The sequence below is a fragment of the Prionailurus bengalensis genome, chromosome A1 (genome assembly GCF_016509475.1).
Source record: "Prionailurus bengalensis isolate Pbe53 chromosome A1, Fcat_Pben_1.1_paternal_pri, whole genome shotgun sequence".
Taxonomy (NCBI): Eukaryota; Metazoa; Chordata; class Mammalia; order Carnivora; family Felidae; genus Prionailurus; species Prionailurus bengalensis.
Window position 1 is genome coordinate 179,774,938 of NC_057343.1, and position 21,664 is coordinate 179,796,601.

General features: G+C 48.4%; 1 protein-coding gene across 1 annotated transcript in view; it reads right to left on the reverse strand.

The window, feature by feature from the left end:
• Positions 1 to 18,408, reverse strand: part of KCNIP1 (potassium voltage-gated channel interacting protein 1) — a 345,736-nt gene extending 327,328 nt beyond the window's left edge. The window contains exon 1 of the mRNA XM_043596102.1: positions 18,128 to 18,408. Coding sequence (XP_043452037.1) covers positions 18,128 to 18,215 — 88 coding nt within the window. The 5' untranslated portion in view covers positions 18,216 to 18,408. The remainder of the gene's footprint in view (positions 1 to 18,127) is intronic.
• Positions 18,409 to 21,664: the final 3,256 nt, after the last annotated feature.

Genomic DNA, 21,664 nt, shown 5'->3' on the forward strand with positions numbered 1-21,664 from the left:
GTGTGAGCCTCTTCAGCATCTTGGATCATCACTCCCAGTTCTCAGACCTCACTCCTTGTGGGGAAGACGGGAATAAACCCAAACAGAGGTGGGTGTTGTTTGGCTCTCCATCAGATTATTTCCCCAAGTAGACTCAGCTATCAGTAATTTTTACTCTTTCTCTCGGGCCACGTTCGAAAAGCTTTTTTCTCATTTTTACATTTTTGGGAGGTAAGTTTCAGCTGAGTGTGACCTTCTCCTTATGGCTCTGAATTATGTGTTTTATTTGTCTTTGGAGAGGGAACCTGTAGGGAAGAACGCTCACAAAAGTGAGAGTTTGAATCTGGATTGCCCGGGACCTTGGGCAGTTTATTGAATCTTGCTGGGTCTCAATGTTCTCAATTGGAAAATGAGCATAACATAGTTTGTTTTATAGATGGCTCGTGATGATTCGGTGCAGTATTGAATGGGGAGCGCTCAGCACTGTCCCTGGCGCAGAGAAAATGCTCCTCAAATGTTCATTCTCTCTTGGAACAAACATGTCTCTTTCCTCTGATTATACAGGTTCTTCTCTGAGCCCAGAGAGCTTCCTACTGCCCCCTTTCCTTAGTAGCAAATTCCCACTTCTCTTTCTTGCGAGTACCACTGAGGACCAACTTGCCTCTCTGTCCCTCTCAACCCATTTCTATCTGTACTCCATCTTAAAAATTTCTGCCACAGACTGCCTGTCTTTACATTGAACTTTCTTGAATCTACTTGCATAAACTTAGCTCCTGAGGAAAAGTGTTACCTGCACACAGAGGCCACATCCCTGACTGGTTGAACCACTCAATGGCCGATGGGCTAGTGTCCACGAAAGCCTACTTCCTGGGAGTACTATCACCATCGACAACAATAGATCTGGCTGGAATAATCCTCCAGGTGTGAGGCAGGCAAATACTTTGGCCTAGAAATCAGGCTTAATTGGAAACAAAATTGTATTTCCATGCCAACTGCAGGACGCCTATATCCACAGCTAATTTATCAAGGTAATGCCTCATCTCCTGGAAGGCTCCTGGGAGTAGAATGGCTGCATCAGCAAAATTACCAGCTTGTATATGATGAGAAGAACTTTCTTGAAAGCACAACCTGAGCCCTTCAAGTGCCTCATTTGGGGTTTTGTGTACTTCTTGGCTTCCTCCTCTCCTCTGGGCCAGACACTGTGCCAAGACCTGGAGGTACGGATGCCAGTGGGAACCGAACTGCTCTCTGGCTGCCCCAGGCCAGAGGCAAGAAGAAAATCATGCTAGCAAAAGATTTCCGAGCCACAGAACTTCCCTTCGTTATCCGAGGGTTGAGTTGCTCAGGGAGGTAGACAGTATCATGGGTCACATCGTCGTTCAAAATCTGATTTCTATATTTAACACTGGTACTAATAGGTCACGATGCTCGAGGGTGTGTCAGACTCTTCACCCAGCCCTTTGCACACACTTATTCCATCCTCCAGGCAATTGTAGGGCATAAATACACTATGATATTTGTTACCCTCATTTTACTGACAAAGAACCTGAGGCCTAGGAAGTAAGTAACTCGCTTCAGGTCACTGCTGCCCACTTAGCTTATTTCATAGCAAAGCCTATACCTTGAAGCACATTATAATGCTCCTTCATGTCCCCCCCCCCACTTTTAATTTTAAAAATCTCCAACTATAAAAGAGTTGCAAAATTAGTACTAGGAGCATGTACTTAGTTCACAAATTGTTTTCAATATTTTGCCATATTTGCATTCTTTCTCTTTGTCTGTGTGTGTGTGTGTGTGTGTGTGTGTGTGTTTCTGAATCATTTGAGAGTAGGTTCAGGGCCAGGGCGTAAAGCACAAGTCTGGTTTGGAAACCATGAGGGGACCAGTCTGGCTGGAGAAGAATGTGCTAGTAGACGGGGAGCCATGATCAAAAGTGGGCTGAGGCCAGGGGCTGTGGGAGCCAGGCCTAGAAGTTCAGGGTGTGCTCCAGCGTGGACAGGAAGGCCGTGGTGTAGTGCCAGGGAAGGCACAACTTTCATTGAAGGTCTTGAGAAGAATTGAAAACCTGAAGATGTTTATTCAGCAAATGATTTCTTTATGGTCTGATTAAATATACATGTTTATTGAAGACAACGTAGGTGATACAGATAAGTATCAGGAGGAACTTCAAAAAATAACCCTTAAGTCCAACAAAAACCCATGCCAAGATTTCAGTTTATTTCTTTTCTATTTCCCTTTTCTGTGCACATATCTATTCACAGATTGGAACCTCATTGTACATACAGTTTGGTACCCCCATTTTTTTTTACCTAATAGAATTTCTGCTTGTTTTTAAGTAGTCCTCAAAATAATTTTTCAAAGATGTAATATTACTCCATCAGGTAGATGAACCAAAATGTTGGTAACCCACTCTTTTTTAAACTGAAGTTTAGATTATCTCCAATTGTTCACTATTAAAATGTAATACCATGATGAACACTCTTGCGTGATGGTCTCTGTGCACATGTCTGATGATCTGCTTAGAACAGATTTCTAGATGTAGGGCTCCAGGGTCAAAGAGTTGGGTAGACTATCTCTCTGTCTGGTTTGGAGGGGACAGGAGAGGGAGAAATGGGAAGAAATGCAGTTGGCAGGCAGCTGCAGCTAAGACATGAAGAGGGTTTAGACTTCAGGGACGGTGCTGAGGATGGAAAGAGAATGACAGGAGAAAGAAATGACACTGGAAAGAAATGATAATAGGATTTAGTCGGCAAGATAACTTCAGGGTGCAAGACTGGGGACATATTGAGGGAAACAGAGAAATCAGGAGACAGAGGTCCGCTTTATTTTTACAAGGGTTGAGTAGAGGCCACAGGAAGAAGGCATTTAAATAGAAGGGTTTATGATCTATCCTCCCTCCCTCCCTCCCTTCCTCTTTCCTTCCTTTCTTCATTCACCCATCTTTTGAGCCCCTACTCTGTACCAGGCCTTGGGGTGAGTGCTGAACATTCTTAAATAACTAAGATATGGCCCCTGTCTCCCATGAGCTCACAGTTCAGCTGGGGAGTCTCCTGCAGGCCTGGAACTTAAGAGACAAGACAGAGCAAGGAAGAGAGATTTGGGAGGCCTTGCTAGAGAAGAAGGCACAAGGTCAAGAGTGCAGGGTCACAGCTAAAGAGACAAGGGCCCTTGCTCTGTCTCAGCCTAAGTCACTGTGTGGACTTGTAGAGCCCATCTGCTGGGTGGCCACACCTCTTCATCCCTGTGTCCCTAGCTGCCAGCACCCAGACTCTGCCTCAAGGTACCTAAGTCAAGGGTGTTCCTTGCTCTGGCCTCAGTTTTCCCACCTGTACACCAAAGAGGTTGAGGGGTGGAGTGTTAGGAGAGCCTCATGCTGGTCACTTGCCCGAGTGGCCTCATCTTCCCTTCACATGCTGGCCACCACCAGGCTCTTGGCAGCCTGCTGAGGAGGACCTCAGAGTCCAAAGTACAAAGCACAGGCACTGGTTAGTGCTGGGGAGCCACATGCCAGCTTCCGTTCTGCATCACAGGGCCCAGTGAGACAGGCTGGCAAGCAGTGGCAGGTCCTGTTTAGTTTCCAGCCTTCAGTTCACCACATTTGCTAAATGTCCTGCCAGAGCCCTTGAAGCTTTGAGATTTGGGGCCCAACTTCCTGCCTCCAGGGTGGAGGTGTCCTTAGGGGAGTCTGACCCAGGCCATAAGAGATGAACATTGAACATTCGGGTGTTAGGCTTCTGAAGCATATAGGGCTCGGGTTTCACTGCCGCCCGTCTATCTTTCACCCGGGGGAGAGTGCTCACTCTTGAATGGGCAGGGCCAGGGGAGGGACTGGACTGAATGAGTTTTGAAGACTGGATGTTAAGCAGTCCATTCATTCTCTGAATGGAATGCTGGCCCTCCTGTCCCAACTGCCTAGAGTAAAACTCTGGCACTGGCTCTCAGATTCTAGATAGGGAATGGGAAGGCAAAGAGAATGTTGGAGAAGTCTCTGACTCTCTTCTGGCCCACATGGGTGATTTCAGTCAACCAGCCATTTTCTGAGACCCAAGAGGTTTGACTAGGCAACTGATGAGAGGAGACATAACCTCAGTCCTTATAAACAGCAATAACACATAAAAGCAAAAGCAGGTGATCATTTGTGAGCTCTTTATCCAACACAGCATTGCACGAAACACTTATGTGCATGACCTCAATAAACCTGCAAGACTGATATTATTGTGTCCACTTTCCAACAGAAAGCAAGACTCAAAGAAGTATGGAACTTCCGAAGATCAAATGGCTTCCAAAGGTAATAGTTGGCTTTAGAGTCCGATGAACCCCCAAAATCATGTTCCCAGAAAATCCTGGATCCCCAAGGGCTAGAGCACTGGGGCGGCGGGAGCCAGCCCTGTCTGTAGCCTCCAGTGGCCTTTGCGGGTGACTGGTCACTTCACATACCCACAGAGGAGCCTCTTAGCTGAATGGAGCAGAGGGCAGACTGGAAAATAAAAATAGTGCCAGTCCTTTCCCTGTGGCAACACTACCCTCTTTCCGTGGGAAGAATAAATCAAAGATTAGCTAAATGGCCCATAGCTGCAGTGACAGGAAGGGACAGTTTCCAGGATGGGGGTGCTAAGGAGTCACACAAATGGCTCAAACCCTCATGCCCTATTGCAGGATTACTGGTGGGCTTACCAAAGGGTAAGTGTGGATGGACAGACAGACATGGGAAGGTGGAATACAGAACCAGGCTCTTTAACAGGAAGGCAGGGCAGAGCCTCTGGGGAAAAAAAGATTCGGAGGCTCAGATTCAAGGCCAGTTTTGCTGCCCACTTTCTAGGTGGTTTTCTCCTGGGCTTCTCACCTGCCTTGTCAACCCCTCAGCTTCCACTGAGTCCTGCTATGTGTCAGGCCCTGCCTCAGCTGCTGGGAAAGTGGTGATGGCCAGAACAGTCCCTGCCCTCACGTTCCCACTCTTAGTGGGCAAGCCAGACCGGAAGCAGGTGAATCAATGTGTAATGTCATTGCATGAGCAGTGAATGTTATGTGGAAAAACAAGGTGGTGTCAGCGGACAGAAAGTGCCTGATCTCTGTGTGTGTGTGTGTGTATGTGTGTGTGTGCTGGTGGGGGAGATGAGAAAGGGGTGCTGCCCAGGAGGGGATGTGCTAGACAGAGCCAGGTGAGCTCCAGTGTCCAGTGGAGGTGACAGGAGCTGTGTGGGTCCAGAGGCTGACAGTGCTGGTGTGACTGGGGTGCAATGCAAGGAGAAGACCAAGCAAAGCCTGTCAGCCCCAGAGAAAAGTCTGCACTTGACCCCAGATGTGTCAAGAAACCACTGGAGGCAGAGTTGTGAGCAAGAGGATAATGGGATCTCTTTTGTATTTTAAAAATATGGGAGTGGATGAATAGCAATGACGAATGGATAAAAGAAATTATGGTATATCCATACACGGAACATTATTCAGCCTGTAAAAGGAATGGAATTCTGATGCTACATGGGTGAACCTTAAAAACATTGTTAAATGAAATAAGACAGACACAAAAGGACAAATATGCAGTACCTAGAATAGGTTGATTTATACAGAAAGAAAGTGGCATGGTGGTTGCCAGCCCTGGGGGAGGGGGAATGCAAAGTTGGTGTTTAATGAGGACACAGTTTCAGTTTGGGATGCTGAAGTTCCGGAGATGGATGGCGATGATGGTTGCACAACAGTGTGAATGTACTTAATGACGCTGAATTGTACACCTAAAAATGGCAAAAATGGTAAATGTTATGTTGTGTATATTTACTACAAGAAAAAATATGGGAAAGGGTGCTATGCAGAGAATTGTCTCTGAGCGTAGATTACTTTTTTTTCTAGGGTTGCCATAACACGATACTACAGACTGGGTGACTTCATAGAAATTTTTTTCTCATAGTTCTGGAGGCTGGAAGTTCAAGATCAAAGTCCTGACGGGGTTGAGACCTCTCTGGTGAGAACTCTGTCCTTTGCAGAAAACCACTGTGTTCTTGCTGAGTCCTCAGGTGGCCTTTGCTCTATGTATGCTTTTCTTTCTTTTTTTTTTCTATTTACACACGTATTTAATGAGGATGATTTTCTAATTCAATACATTTTTTAACTTTTTTTTTAAAATTTACATGTAAGTTAGTTAGCAGATAGTAAAATAATGATTTCAGGAGTAGATTTCAGTGATTCATCCCCTACATATAGCACCCAATGCTCATCCCAGCAAGTGTCCTCCTTAATGCCCCTTGTCTATTTAGCCCATCCCCCCACCCACAACCCCTCCGGCAACCCCCAGTTTATTCTCCGTATTTAAGAGTCTCTTATGTTTTTCCCCCCTCCCTGTTTTTATATTATTTTTGCTTCCCTTCCCTTAAGTTCATCTGTTTTGTATCTTAAATTCCACATACGAGTGAAACCATATGATATTTGTCTTTCTCTGACTGATTTCACTTAACATAACACCATCTAGTTCCAGCCACGTTGTTGCAAATGGCAAGATTTTATTCTTTTTGGTTTCCAAGTAATACTCCATTGTGTGTGTGTGTGTGTGTGTGTGTGTGTGTGTGCATACCACTGCTTCTTTATCCATTCGTCAGTCGATGGACATTTGGGTTCTTTCCATACTTGGGCTGTTGTCAATAGAGCTGCTATAAAAATTGGGGTGCATGTGCCCCTTCGAAATGGCACACCTGTATCCTTTGGATAAAAACCTAGTAGTGCGATTGTTGGGTCGTAGGGTAGTTCTATTTTAAATTTTTTGAGGAACCTCCATACTGTTTTCCAAAGTGGCTGCACCAGTTTGCATTCCCACCAGCAGTGCAAAAGGGGTCCTCTTTCTCTGCATCCTGGCCAACATCTGTCGTTGCCGGAGTTGTTAGCCGTTCTGACAGCGATATCTCATTGTGGTTTAGATCTGTATTTCCTTGATGGTGAGTGATGTTGAGCATTTTTTCATGTGTTTGTTGGCTGTCTGGATGTCTTCTTTGGAAAAATGTCTATTCATGTCTTTTGCTCATTTCTTCACTGGGTTATTTGTTTTTTGCGTGTTGAGTTTGATAAGTTCTTTATAGATTTTGGATACTAATCCTTTATCTGATATGTCATTTTCAAATATCTTCTCCCATTCCGTTGGCAGCCTTTTAGTTTTGCTGATTGTTCTTTTCACCATGCTAAAGTTTTTATCTTGATGAGGTCCCAATGGTTCATTTTTGCTTTTGTTTCCCTTGCCTCAGATGTGTTGAGTAAGACGTGTTGAGTAAGAAGTTGCTGTGGCCGAGGCCAAAGAGGTTTTTACCTGCTTTCTCCTCTAGGGTTTTGATGGCTTCCTGCCTTACATTTAAGTCTTTCATCTATTTTGACTTCAATTTTGTGTCTGGTGTAAGAAAGTGGTTCAGGTTCATTCTTCTGCATGTTGCTGTCCAGTTTTCCCAACACCATTTGCTAAAGAGACTGTCTTTTTTCCATTGGATATTCTTTCCTGCCTTTTCAAAGACTAGTTGGCCATATATTTGTGGGTCCATTTCTGGGTTCTCTTTTCTGGTCCATTGATCTGTGTGTCTGTTTTTGTGCCAATACCATACTGTCTTATTGATTACAGCTTTGTAATACATCTTGAAGTCTGGAATTGTCTGGAACTTTCTAATACATTTTGAAGTCTGGAATTTTCCTAGTTCTGTACAAATTTTAGGATTATTTTGTCTAGCTCTGTGAAGAATGCTGGTTTTATTTTGATAGGGATTGCACTGAATATGTAGACTGGTTTGGGTAATATTGACATTTTAACAATATTTGTTCTTCCAATTCATGAGCATGGAATATTTTCCATTTTTTGTGTCTTCAGTTTGTTTTATGAGCTTTCTATAGTTTTCATTGTATAGGTTCTCACCTCTTTGGTTAGGTTTATTCTTAGGTATTTTATGGGTTTTGGTGTAATTGTAAATGGAATTGATTCCTTGATTTTTCTTTCTGCTAATTCATTATTTGTGTATAGAAATGCAACCGATTTCTGCACATTGATTTTATAACCCTGCAACTTTGCTGTATTCATGGATGAGTTTTAGCAGTTTTTTGGTGGAATCTTTTGGGTTTTCCATATAGAGTATCATGTTGTCTGCTAAGAGTGAAAGTTTGACTTCTTCCTTGCCAATTTGGATGCCTTTTGTTTCTTTGTGTTGTCTGATTGCTAAGCCTAAGGCTTCTAGTACTATGTTGAATAACAGTGGCAAGAGTGGACATCTCTGTGGTGTTCCTGACCTTAGGGGAAAGGTCTCAGTTTTTCCCCATTGAGGATGATATTAGTGGTGGGTCTTTTGTATGTGGTTTTTATGACCTTGGGGTGTGATCCTTCTATCCTTCCTTTCTTGAGGGTTTTTATCAAGAAAGGATGCTGTATTTTGTCAAATGCTTTATCTACATCTGTTGAGAGTATCATATGGTTCTTATTCTTTCTTTTATTAATGTGATGTATCACACTGATTGTTTTGCAGATATTGAACCAACCCTGCATCGCAGGTATAAATCCCACTTGTTTGTCGTAAATAATTCTTTCAGTGTATTGTTGGATCCAGTTGGCTAGTATCCTGTTGAGAATTTTTGCATCCATGTTTGTCAGGGAAATTGGTCTGAAGTTCTCCTTTTTAGTGGGGTCTTTGTCTGGTTTGGAATCAAGGTAATGCTGGCCTCGTAGAATGAGTTTGGAAGTTTTCCTTCCATTTCTATATTTTGGAACAGTTTCAAAAGAATAGGTGTTAACTCTTCCTTAAATGTTTGGTAGAATTCCCCTGGAAAGCCATCTGGCCCTGGACTCTTGTTTTTTGGGAGATCTGATTACTAATTCAATTTCTTTACTGGTTATGGGTCTGTTCAAATTTTCTATTTCTTCCTCTTTCAGTTTTAGTAGTTTATATGTTTCTAGGAATTTGTCCATTTCTTCTAGATTGCCCAATTTATTGGCATATAATTGCTCAGAATATTCTCTTATTATTGCTTGTATTTCTGCAGTGTTGGTTGTGATCTGTCCTCTTTCATTTTGTGTGTGCCTTTCTTCTTAAAGGACACCAGTCCTATCTGATCAGCACCCCACCCTGTGACCTCATTTAATCTTAATTACCTCTTTTAAGGTGTTACCTCCAAGTACAGTTACATTGGGGCTTAGGGCTCTAACAAATAAATTGGGGGAGGTGGCACAGTTCAGTCCACAACAGGGGGTGACAGTGCTGAGAGATTTGACCTAGAGAGTGTTCCTTTAGCACTGCTTGGAATCTTCAGTCGCAGTCTTGGCTCTGTGACCTTGGGAAGTGATTCAACCTCTCCCACCCTCTCCTATCCTGGGAGCAGTGAGCGTAGGTAACTTACAGCTAAGATTGGACTGAAGGTAGGGATCCTCAGAAAGCCCCAGCAAATAAATAACCCTCAAGGGATTATGGCAATTATTATTTTTTACATGATTCCTGTTGAGTGTGGAATGACAGGCTGCTGTTTCTGGGCTTGCAATGATGCATGGGCGGGGTTAACCAGCACAAGGATGCCAGTGCGTCCTGTGGCCCAGCGTGTCTCCTGTTGTCTCAGGCTCCGAATGACAGCTGGTTCCAAGCTGATGTTTGCAGATAGTGAGCAGCAAGCCTGGGCTTGGCTCTGCCTGCCAAGCAAAGATGTTTGAATGATGCCACCCAAACTGGTCCAGGGTTAATCAAAAGATTACGGAAAGAAAATTAGGGCAGGCTAACCCTGGCCTTCCAGACACAAGCATCAGAATCACATCTCTCTCCCTGACTCCTGCCCAGTTCTCTGCCTCTGCTTCCAACCCACCTCCTTACAGCAAGAAGTGGAAATTGGCCAGACTGGCATTAGAACAGGAAGGCTTGCAGGGTGGTGCTGTTTTGTTTTGTTTTGTTTTGTTTTGTTTTCCTTCTTGTGCCTGTAGTGTGAGCTGTCTGTCCAGGTCTCCCATAGTTTCTGTTGTTTGCCTGGAAAAGATGGCCCCCAATGTTGGTTTGCAGTATAGACGGGGGACTAGGGTGTCAGGGGAATTGTCCAGAATTGTGTTGCTTCAGGCAGAACAGAAGTCTTAACACCTTGATTTCTGAAAGAAATCTTGACCAAACTGGGAAGGCATCAGCTTTGTCTTCATTGCTTTCCTATCCCGGATCTGAGTTTTAGAAATGGAGGGCATGAAATGAGGGGGGCAAAGCCGGAACTTGGAGGCAGACAGCCTGACTTCCACTTACAGCTTTGTCCCGTGCTGGGTGTATGACTCAGAGCCTGGCCTTCCCTTTCTGGGGCTCCAAACTTCTCATCTGTAAATAGGCCTAACTGGAGCTCCCGCCTTCACACATTCTGGTGCGTGCACAGTGCTTAGAGCGGTGTCAGGCCCAGAGTGGGAGCCGTGATGGGAATTTTGATTATTGGTATCGAATCTTAAAACTTTAAAACTGGATGGGAACTTCAAAGTCAGAAACTCCCTCATTTTAGAGATGAAGAAACTGAGGTCCAGAGAAGATAGCCACCTGTTCAGTGAGCAAATGTGAAGATTTGAATTTGAACTCAGGCTTGGCTCCAAAGCTGTTATTCACTGTAGGTCCAAGAACATGGACTGGACATATGGTGGCTTTAACCAGAGAGAACCAGGGTTGGCTTTGTGTTCATGGCCTTGCTGCCCTCACCCCAACAGGAGACAGGCTTTCTTTTGCTTCCAGACTGGGGATCTGTGAGGAATACAGGGAGGGCAGACACTGGTGGTGGTAAACACCTTCCCTCACATCTTTTCCTGGCCTCCCTTCTATCCAGCTGGTCTGGGGAGCCTGTGTTATCTCATCTCTGCTTCCTTTCCTCTCCCCAACCCTCTGCCCTTCCATGGGGTCCTCAGAGCCTTGGTCCTCCTCCCTGCCCTCCTGGTTGTGGTGCAGATGGACACTGAGGGGACACTGGTCAGCTGTGGTGGACAGGCAGTGTGGGCCTGCTGCCGAGGGGCCAATCTCACAGAGCACATGAGAACTGGGATGGAGGGGAGTCAAAGCCTTGGCTTTGGTCTGGATTGCACTGATCCAACATGTCATCAAGGTCATTCTGATTGATCGCATCTGTCACACTCCAGCACAGAGTTCAGAACAGCAAGATGAGACCAGGCCTCCAAAAGGAACTCCAGCTACATGGCCCGATGCTGTTGGGCAGGGAAAGCTTTCAGTCACTGTGTATTCAACATGCATTGGACACTCAAAAAATGGAAGCCAAGCCCAACACATGAGCCTTTGTAGGGCTCATGTCCTCATGGGGCTTGGGTAGGAAACACATAAACCACTAAATGAAAAGGATCATTTCAGCTGTTGACAAGTTTTTGATTACGGAAGTTGTAATCGAGAGTGATGGGGTCAGGGTGAGGGGGTGGCTTTGGAGGAGCAGCACATCTGGAAAAGAGTTGGAAGAGGACTTGACGCGTAGCTCGCTCCTTCCAGCAATGCCTCCTTTCTCCTGGCTACCAGTGCAAGGTCTCATAACACGAGAAGAAGACAGGGCAGAACCTGGCCTCTACCAGGCAGCTGCTATGTGCTAGGTACTGTGTGTGTCACATGCGCAATCTTGTTCAGTCTTCTGGCAGCATTGTGTGCTAGGAATTACTGGCCCCACTTTCCAGAGAAGGACATAGACTCAAAATGGGAAATACCTCGTCCAAGGCTATCCTGTGAGGCAGTGGCAGGATTTGAACCCAGGGCTGGCTGGCTCCAGAGCCATTCTTTGGCTTTCCCTGCATCTTGCTGCCTTCTTTCCTGGCTACATCACATGACCACCTCCACACTTGGGAATCAACAGCTCTCAAGGATTCTGTGCCTGGAAGATTCTGTAACCCTGTGAGGACTGGGGAAGGTGAAGGTCACACTGGCATGGTAAGTGACCTCCAGGTCTCCAAAGACCAGTTAAGACCTGACTTGATCCACTCCACCCTTGTCTTAATATCATAGCCCACAGTGTCCCTCCCCCCTGCCAGAGGGGCCCATTTCTAGCTACTTTTAATTTGGAACAAACTAGCCACTCCCCCGTGGTCCTGAAATTAATAGGATGTGTGTGCAGCAGTGCCAGGATAAGCAGCCCTGAACAAATTATTCCTGCCTACTGTCAGGGTTATCTGGAAGAGAGGCCTGGTGGCCCTAAAGAGGAACAGCCTGGGCTGGCAGGGGGAGGCCCCACCTTCCTCTGCTATGGGACTTAGGGGATCCCAGAGAGCACATGGCCAGCCAAATGGGTGAGGGAGTGATGGGCATGGCGTAGGGGGGCAAGGATGAGAAGACAGGCAGGCTTATTCCCCACACTGGCAGAGGCTGACTGTGACTGAAGGGGCAGGCATGGACCAGAACCCCCAGCAACTGAACTCTCTGCCTATGACAAGGCACAGACAGCACTCAGAGGTTCCTGGAAGGAACCCGGGAGTAGAGCTGTCCTAACATGACCCAGTGCTGGCCTGTACTGCCAGGACAGGAGCTAGCTGTGACCTGGTATGGTGGGGACTCTCTCCTGCCCCAGCAAAGGGAAGTGCATACAAGCTGAGCTTCTCATGGGACAGGTGGTATCCTCCTTTTCACAGAGGGCTCTGTAACACCTCACAGGCCCCAAGGTTCCCAGGGTCAGGGCCGTTGCTTTCCCAGAGAATTCTAGTAAATGGTGAGTCTCTTAATTCCAGAGTGTCTGGTGCCTAAAACCCTGTGTATTTCCACACTGACATGACCACTCCTCACACTTGCATGTGAGGAGCGTGGTAGAGAGGGTCCCTCATGGACTTGGAGCCCATTCAACATGGGTGCCCTGGCCCCAGTGTAACTGCCTGAGAGGTGACGGTGATGCTGGAAGAGTGTGTATGTAGACGTCTTGCTGACCTTGGCCTGCAGAGTGTTCTCTTTTCCATAAAGCTTATTTCTTAACCCAGGCCACGCCACATTAAGGAATTTGTCACCAGCCTTTGGAAGACGGGTGGCTTCCTTAAAAGGCCCCAGCTGGTATGACAGTCCTTGGCAAACCTGTCTACAAAATTGGTGGGAAGCTGGGGGCACTCTTTGCCAGTGATAGATCCCCTCTGGGGTGTCTTCTCCAGCTCTGTGGCATGGAGCACCTGGTCTTGGCCCCAGGGGGTCCTGGGTTTCAACGCCAACTCTGCCACTTACTTCCAGCTAGGCCATCTGGCTTAATTAAAGGTCAATTTCCTTATGTGTTAAAATTGTGATTGCAATACCTACTCCGAGGGTCAGGACTGGGGCAAGAAAAAAGAGGTGCCTAGGGCTCAAAGGTTAAGGAGGGACTCACCCTCAGCTCCCTGCAAGCTCAGGGTCACCATTTGCCCTGCCATCTGCATCATCCTCACTGAATTAGAAAACAACCTTGTGCTGTTGGTACTGTTATTATCTCCAATTAAAAGCGAGAAACCTTGGCTTAGGGAGGCTGTGTACCTCACCCAAGCTCACACAGCTGGTAGATGACAGAGCTGGGACTCAAGCTGGGCCTGCCTGAAGGCAGAGCCAAGTTCAAGGTTAGTTTCTTGAGGGGAAGAGGCAAGAGGAACAGTATGTCTCTGACAGGTCCAAAGCACAGAGAGAAACAACTGACTGCGTGGGAGAGGGGAGTCGGGGCTCCGGGGCATTGTCCTTGAGATAAATCATACAAGGTCAGCCCTCCCACCCCCTCCCCACCCTGCAGCCGTGCGGGTGGCCTGGACAACTAGAAGCTCTCCTGGATTGGATTCTTCCCCTCCTGCTGGCTTTGGCTTCACCATCTGTGCCTGGGGTGACGGATGAGTTCCCAAAGTACAGAAGGAGATGGGCTTTTAAACCTCCCCAACCAGAGTGGAGCCTGAACAACTTCTGTTCCCACCCGTGGCTTAACTAGGCATTCAAGCCGGGTGTCTGCTCAAAGAGCAGGGGAGGGCCCGGCTCTGGGAGTCATGCTATTAACATCTAATCTAATAAGTTAATCGGGTGTGGGAAATGTCTCAAAGGTCAGTCTTAGCACAATCACTAAGTGGGGCCTTAGGAAAGCAAGTTCTGGAGAAGGGAATCGAATGTTCTAGAGAGGCCACTCTGAGAGTCTGTGCCAGCGCTGAAGAAACAAGCAGTTAGTGAGATGGAGTCCCTGCCCTGAGGCGCTCACAGTCCTGAGTATCAGCTAATAACTGCAGTCACATCAACAAACATTTCCTGAGTGCTTAATATGCAGAGAGCTTTATATACACAATCTTGTTTAATCCTATAAGGAGGACATTGTGATTCCATTTTATAGATTAGGTAGCTGAGGCCAGAGAGGTGAAGGACACTGCAGGAGACTTCCTTGCCAGTGTGTGTGGGGGGGAGACCCAAGGATGTCCCAGTCTGGCAACCAATTGTCCTTTCCTCTGCATAATTGGTTTACAAACTTTTTTTTTTTTAAAGCAAGAGAAACTCGTTCTTTAAATTTCAAAGAAATTCAGTATGTGAAACAAATCAAAGTAGAGCTGAAGGGGCAGGGATGGGAGTGCCAGATCTTCCCCTGCACAGCCTCCCCTCGTGGGGACAATTAAATGCCCTTCCTGAGATACCGAGAAAGCTCAGGCATGGTTCTGAATGATTTGTCTGGCTGGAGGCTCACCTTCTGGCCACAGATTCAGGTCCTGCAGCTGGACAGAGTACAGAGAGCCTTTACTGAGAGCCTCTGGGACAGGAGCTTGAATGGTGAATTCTAGAAAGCTCCCACTCTAAAATCTTCTGGGGACCCTCAACCAGTGTCTGTGCCCTGAGTTGCCGCTTCATCCATTTAATGCTATTGGTGAAGCAGTCACTGCGGGCCAGGCACATGACAAGTAGCTCTGGGCACCGGGTCCTCTGTGATCCCTGCCCTCAGAGGGCTGAAGTCCAGCAGGGAAGACAGCCTTTAGCAAACATGTTTTTAAAAGGAACAGGGATCGCAGATTGTGACCAGAACTATAAAGGAAAAGCTCAAGGTCAAGGAGATGTGTGAGCAAGAGGACCTGATCAGTTCATCTCTGAAAAGGGCACCTGTGAAAAGTCTGGGCCACCTTTAGCTTAGACCAGTGGGAAAGGGGTGCTAAAATCAGGGGCAGGTGGCTGTGGTCCAGGAATGGAAGGACGGGGAGGGGTGGTCATGGGCTCTCCCTGTTCTCCAGGTATTTCCAAGGCAGGTAAGAAATAATGAGTTGCCCCCACGACCAGCAGCAGGTACCTGGTCCTATCGAATCTTTACATTCCTCAGTTCTTCTTCTTCTTTTTTTAATGTTTATCTATTTATTGAGAGATAGAGAGAGCAGGGGAGGGGCAGACAGAGAAGGAGGAAAAGAATCCCAAGCAGGCTCTGCATGGAGCCCGATGCAGGGCTGGACCTGAGCCGAAATCAAGAGCCGGACACTTAACTGACTGAGCCACGCAAGCACCTCTACATTCCTCAGTTCTGGAAGGGAGAAAGAAAAATCCTCCTAAGCGTTGGATTATTGCGAAGTGAGGGCTCAGTGCAATAAGGAGTAAGGGAAATCACAAACCCAACAATCATTAAGCTAATGTCATGTGTCCACCTAGGGTCTAATCTAGTCACTCAGGGCTGGCCTATGCATAAGAAAGACCTTTCTTTGCTCCCCCTGCTCCAGTCCTGGCTCTGCTCCCACGGTCATTTATTTAACAAATATTTAGCAAACACCTGGGTTGGGCAGAACAGCAGTTTCCCAGCGTGTGCCTGGCACAGAGCCAGGGCTGTGTAAACAGTCGGTGCTCGCTGCAGACTGCAGAAACACAATCCTGCCCTGGTACCCGCTGGGGGCCGCCTCCCTGAGCCCTGGCTATAGGAAACTCAGTAAGGAGGAGGGTCGGAGAAAGGCCAGGTGGCCACTAGGTCCCCAGTGTGGGTCCCGTGGAGCCCTTTCTGTGTCCCACAGATCTTAGTCTCTGGGGTTCTGAGGGGAGGGAGGGGGCCATCCTGCCTGGTTTCTCTGCAGAGACCGGCACTCCATGCCACTCTCAGCTAGTGCCAACCTGCTTCTACCTGCCCGGTTCTGCCCTCCTCGTCTCAGCTGAGGTCTGTGCATTCAGCCTGTGCTCCCACAGCATGCACATTGCTGGATGGAGGATTTGTGTCATCTTCTCTGTGTGTCCAGTGTCCAGCAATTAGCGTGGCACAGGGTAGGTGCTCAGTCAATAAATGTTAAGCGAATGATTGTAGGCAAATATGCAGAAGACAGTATCTTCCTGCTCACTTATTCAAATTCAAATAGCCATCTATCCACTTTCTCTCTCTCTCCCCCTCTCCCTCCCACCCCCCACACTTTTGCACGTGCTCTCTCCCTTATTGACTCACTTTCTCACACTGGCCCTTATTGCTGTGATCTCTCTCTCCCTCTGGTGCTGCTTGGAGTGCACAGACTCACCTGTGGTCAGCTACATTAAAGGCCCTTTGACCCTGGTCCTGTAGAAGGCATGGCCTGGGTCACCCTCTCCAGACCCACGTCCATCTCAGTCCCTGACGGGCTCCCTCCCGTCTGCTCATTGCAATGCCATCTGCAGAGGGATCCCGTGTCTCGGCTTCCCTGGATCCTTTCGACAGGGCTGGGAGGTAAACAGATGGCAGGTAATGGACTCATTTTGCAGATGAGGAAACTGAGGCTCAGAGAGGCTGCGGCTTGCATGGGTAGTAAAGCCAGAGTTGAGACCTAGGTTTCCTGAGTCTGGGTCAAAGCTCTTTTTGCTAAACCTCTGGGAATCAGAGGCTGCCCCTCATCCCTTGTCCCCTGAGATCCTGGAATCCATGACGCGGGGAGAAAATCCCATTTGTCTGGAAGGATTGAATTTCGGTGAGGACTCTGTGCCATCCTCTAAGCCTGGCTCTCTCCTCCTCACCTCCGTCCATCCTACAGGGGCCCTAGTAAATCTGCCCACAGCCTGACCCTCAGCATTGGGCCGTCGGTCTCCCTGAGGGTCCTGGGGGGCAGCGCCCTCTTTCAGAAGTGTAGTGGGGACAGAGCAGGGGTGCCGACGGGCGAGAAAGGAGACAGGCAAACCTCACCACGTCCCTCCCTCCCACACCCTCCTGCCCAGAGCACCTGCCCCAGGTCATCAGAGCTGGCCACAGGCAGCCTTTATCTTCTCTTCTTGTCATTTAAAACAAATCCCAGTCAAGGGTTTGTGTCCCTCCCTCCTTCCCTGAATACCCTCCCTGCTGCTTCCGATGCATCTCCCCCAAAGACTCTTTCCTCCTGAAAGAGGGCATGAATATTTAAAGACTTTTTTTCAGCCAGTGAAACCACGTCATGCTGCTGCTCTCTCTTTAAATGTTATCTCCAGAAAGTTTGCCAGAGTCTCTCTGAGCGCCTCGCCCTCCCTGGCACAGTGTAATAGGGGGCTCCAGAGATAGGAAGGGCCCTGAGAAGTCAGCCTTCCCTCCTCAGCCTCTGGGGCTGACTTGTGTACACACGGTCCCAGGGCCCCTTCACAACTACCCTTTCTGGGCCGCCTAGGGAGTGGAACCTGCCAACCCCCTGCCGCCCCAGTTCTTGGAGAAGTAGAGAAGGCAGACATTGACGTAGGCAGGGTCCGCAGAGGGACAGGGGTCCCGGAAAGCAGAATGATGAACAAAGCCCCAGAAACGCAGGACCCTGGGACTCAGTGAGAGAAAGCTCTTGGCACACTAGACCCAGAGCTGATGGGAATCCGAATCCTGTGTTCACCCACAGGATGGACCCACAGGGTGGATCCCACTCCTGCTGCCATCTCCTGCTGGCCTCCTCAAACGTCTCTGTTCCGCAGAATTACTCCCAGCCCACCGCATCAAATCTCTCCTTTATCAACAAGACACAACGCTCCCTGGATAACTTCTTGAAACTCTAGTCACGCTAAGCAGCTTCCAGTGCTCTGGGAAGGGCTCTGTCCCTCTGCTCGCCTGTAACCAATCAGTCACACACCACCAAATCCATTTCCAAAGTTCCAGGCAATTACGGCCGGCTGAGCTCCCTGGCACGGTGCCTGCCTGCTCAGAGCCGGAGCCCAGGTTGCCAGCGACCCCGAATCCCAGCCACCCATTTCCCCCCACCCTCCTCTGAGACCCCGGCACACCAGAACGGCCACAGTCGCCACACCAAGGCACTTGCCACTTTGGCCAGCCAGACCACATTAAGACACAAGACGAGGGTCAAGGCCAGGCTCCCTACCTTTGCTGAGGGTCCCAGTGATGAGCTTAAAGATGGTCTGGGCAAATTTCACGAACCCAAGCTTGCATCTTTTGGAACAGCCGCTCATGGTGGCAGAGGGAAGGTAGGCTCTGCTGTGAGCGCCCAGAAGGGAAGGCACCCACCTTGCGTGATCCTGGAACTTGGAGCCCGCCTAAGCAACCCCTGAGAGCCGGATGTACCCCAGAAGCTCTGGGAACAGAACAGCTGCCTCTGCAGTGAGTCTGGCTTCTGCATCCAGAAAGCCTGCAGGGCACGATGTTTGCTCCCTTCCTCCCTCCCTCCCTCCACCCCCTCCTGCTGTCCACTCAAGTCCTCACCAGGCGAGGACCTCGGGATGCCAGGGCTGGGAGCGGGACACACTGCCAGGGCACAGGGTGCTCCGAAGGCACCAAGGAGGAGTGAGGCTGAGCGGAGCAGGGAGGGAGGAGCTGGAGCTCTCCCAGGCTTTGCTGTCTTTCTTACATGGCAGTGGTAATGTAGCAATTAATACTCGAGTCAGAAGGGAGGGGACAGCTACGCACAAACACAGCAGCTCCTGCTTGCTCTCCCGCTCTTTCCTTCCTGGTTAATCTAATAGATCAATTCTCCCTGCCTTGATCGGGATGTGGGTGAACTCCCCACAGAGCCGAAAGCCGCGGCTCGGCACTCAGTGGAAAGTTTACAGGCAGCAGCAGAGCAGCCTGGTTTGCATCATAAAGTCGGGCTGAGCCGGAGCCCCGGCGAGCTGGCCTGTGAGGTTCCTTGGGCACCTGCAGCAGGGGTGGCTGCCTCCGTGACTTGGAAGGCCAATGCCTCTACTGCCTCTGGCTCGAGGTGCACCCCCCCCCCCGCCCCCCGTCTCAAAGTCGGCTGCATGGCAAGAGTCTGCGCTCTCATTAGGATAGGAGTACAATTAGGACTTGCCTGGATGAGAGTGTTCCTCAGAAATGCCACAGGGTAATTTGATTTGATTACAGTAAAATACTCTTAGAAGTAAAACTGCAAGGTGATATGCAAATATCAAGTCCAGGGTGCAAATACGTTTAATAAAAAGTCTGGTTGCTGTTCAGTCCCACAGACTGTACAGGTCAGAAGGGACCTCTCAGGACGTCTCATCCCACCCCCACCCCCCCCCACCCCATCCCCCCACAGGGCCTGAACCTCTCCCATGACGTTCATATTTTACTTTCCTTGGTGATTCAAAAGGTCCTCCTGGGCCATCAGCATGGGCACTGTCTGTGCACGGTGGCCACATGAACAGCAGGTATGAAATCTACTTTCAGCTGAACTACGCTATGCCCTGGGAAAGTCTTTCTCTTCCTCTCTTGTCTCCCTGTTATCTGCTTCGCTGGGATGTTGGAGAAGAGCAGATTGCTTAAAAGCCGGAGGATGGACTGACTGCCAATTGACAAAATGCCAGATAAGTGAACTCATGCTCCCTGCCTGGTTTCTTCCCCAAATTACATGACTCACGTGGAAGTGAATCTTGAAGCAAACCTCAGCCCTTGGGGGGGGGGGGTCACCATCAAAGCTCAGCTCCAAGAACAGACCCTGAAGACAGCCAACAAGCACAGAGCCCCAAAGTGGCCTGCATGCTCTGACTCACCGGCATGGTAAAAGTCACAGCATGTACAGAGAAAGACATTGTGACAGAAAATATCCCATCATGCTTGATGTCTTAGGGCTTGAAATTGACACACTGTTCACTCTTTGCCTTAAGGCATCAAAGGTGCCAGTTAAAATGCACATAGTATCTGGGAATGTTAATGTCTTTTGTTCACTTATTCACATATCCAATATTAACCAAGCTCCCAGGATGTAGAAAACACCAAGCCAGGCCAACTGGACACACAAGGTCAGTGCCCTCCCAACCTTACAGTGGAGTGGATTCATCATCAGGCACCGGACCTTGTTAAGAATCCATTGGTCTGATGAACTTTCTTCACTTTGCAGAATCTTAGTGGACTGGAGACACAGGGCAGGTAAGTGTGAAGAAAGAGAAGGAGGAGAGCCTAGGTGGCTCAGTTGGTTAAGCATCCCACTTCAGCTCAGGTCATGAACTCAAGGCTTGTGAGTTTGAGCCCTGCGTCGGGCTCTGTGCTCACAGCTCAGAGCCTGGAGCCTGCTTCAGAATCTGTGTCTCCCTCTCTCTCTGCCCCTCCCCCACTGTGCTCTGTCTCTGTCCTCTCAAAAATAAATAAAAACATTTAAAAATTTTTTTAAGAAGGAGGAAGAAAGAACTAGGTCACGGAACACACCTGGTGGGCAAGGAGCAGGCAAAGAGCAGCGCTACCTGGCATCAGGGAGGAGGAGAGAGTTTAGAGAAAGATGGAGGGAGGCTGTGGTATCTACCTGGCCATTTGCCGAGGAGAGTGCTACCCTCTGAGCTTTGTAGGACAGAACTCTCAGCTAGACCCTGTTGCTTCTCTCTCCCATCTCACATGAGGCAGGGACACTGAAGACTGAGAAGCCAGAGGAAACAGTGATTGTGACTTTAGTGGCATTAGCTGTGGCCAGGAATCTGCAGGAGGAGGGACTCTCAGAAGGCTGTAGGCTGCATCTGTTTCTGGATGACAGGAGATGGCCGGCTGTTGGGGTCGGGGTGGGGATTGCATTTGGGCTCCAGCTTCAAAATCTGGAATCCTAGCATTTGAAATGTAGGGGGGAATAAAACAACAGTATTGTTTGTCTGAGGGAGCTGGAAAATCCCGAGAACCAGTATCTCATCCCCCCTCCAGGCAAGACAGGTAATGGTTAAGAGCACCGCCCTTTGCCCCAGGCATTGAAACACCTGCTCGTTCACTCTGCGCAAATGCGAGCTGAAGACAAACCACCTTGGCCTCTGCTCCAGGCGCTGAGCACACAGTGAGGTAGGAAACAAAGTCCCTGGGCTTACTGGGGTCACATTCCTGAGGCCGAAGGACATTGTGTCTGCATACAGGACTGTGCTGTGAAGGAAAAGAGAGCTTATTGAGTGGGTGGAGAGGGACAGGAGTTTCTAGGTTATAGAGTCACTGAGAAAAGCTTTGTCCCATTAAATGACATTTAAGCAGAGACCCCGAACCAGCCACAAAGCTCTGCGGGGTAATAACTGTTCCAGCTGAAAGAACAGCAAGTCCAAAGGCCAATGGCGGGCCTGAGATTCTAGGGTCTGCAATCTAGCAGCGGTTGAGCAAGCAGTAGAGCCTCAGTTATTCCTTCTGGAAAATGGGAATAATAACCCTTATCTCATTTGGAGGCTACAATGAAATCAATGTGCTCAATAGAGTATCTGGCATGGTAAGCCAGTCTGTCAGTGCAGAGGTCATTGTTACTGCTCCTACTGCTGCCACTCTTGTGGTGGTGGTGCCCCCATGCCTGCCCCTAGCCCCTAAAACAGCTCCATAGGTATAGATAGGTAAAGCTTTGTGATTACTGAAAATCCTAGAGCCAGGCTCCAATTTTCAATCTCCCCTCGTAGTAACTCAAGCACTAAGCATTTCAGATTCTCCTCTGATCTTAACAAGGATCAAGCATTTGAACTCTCAGTATGAGAGA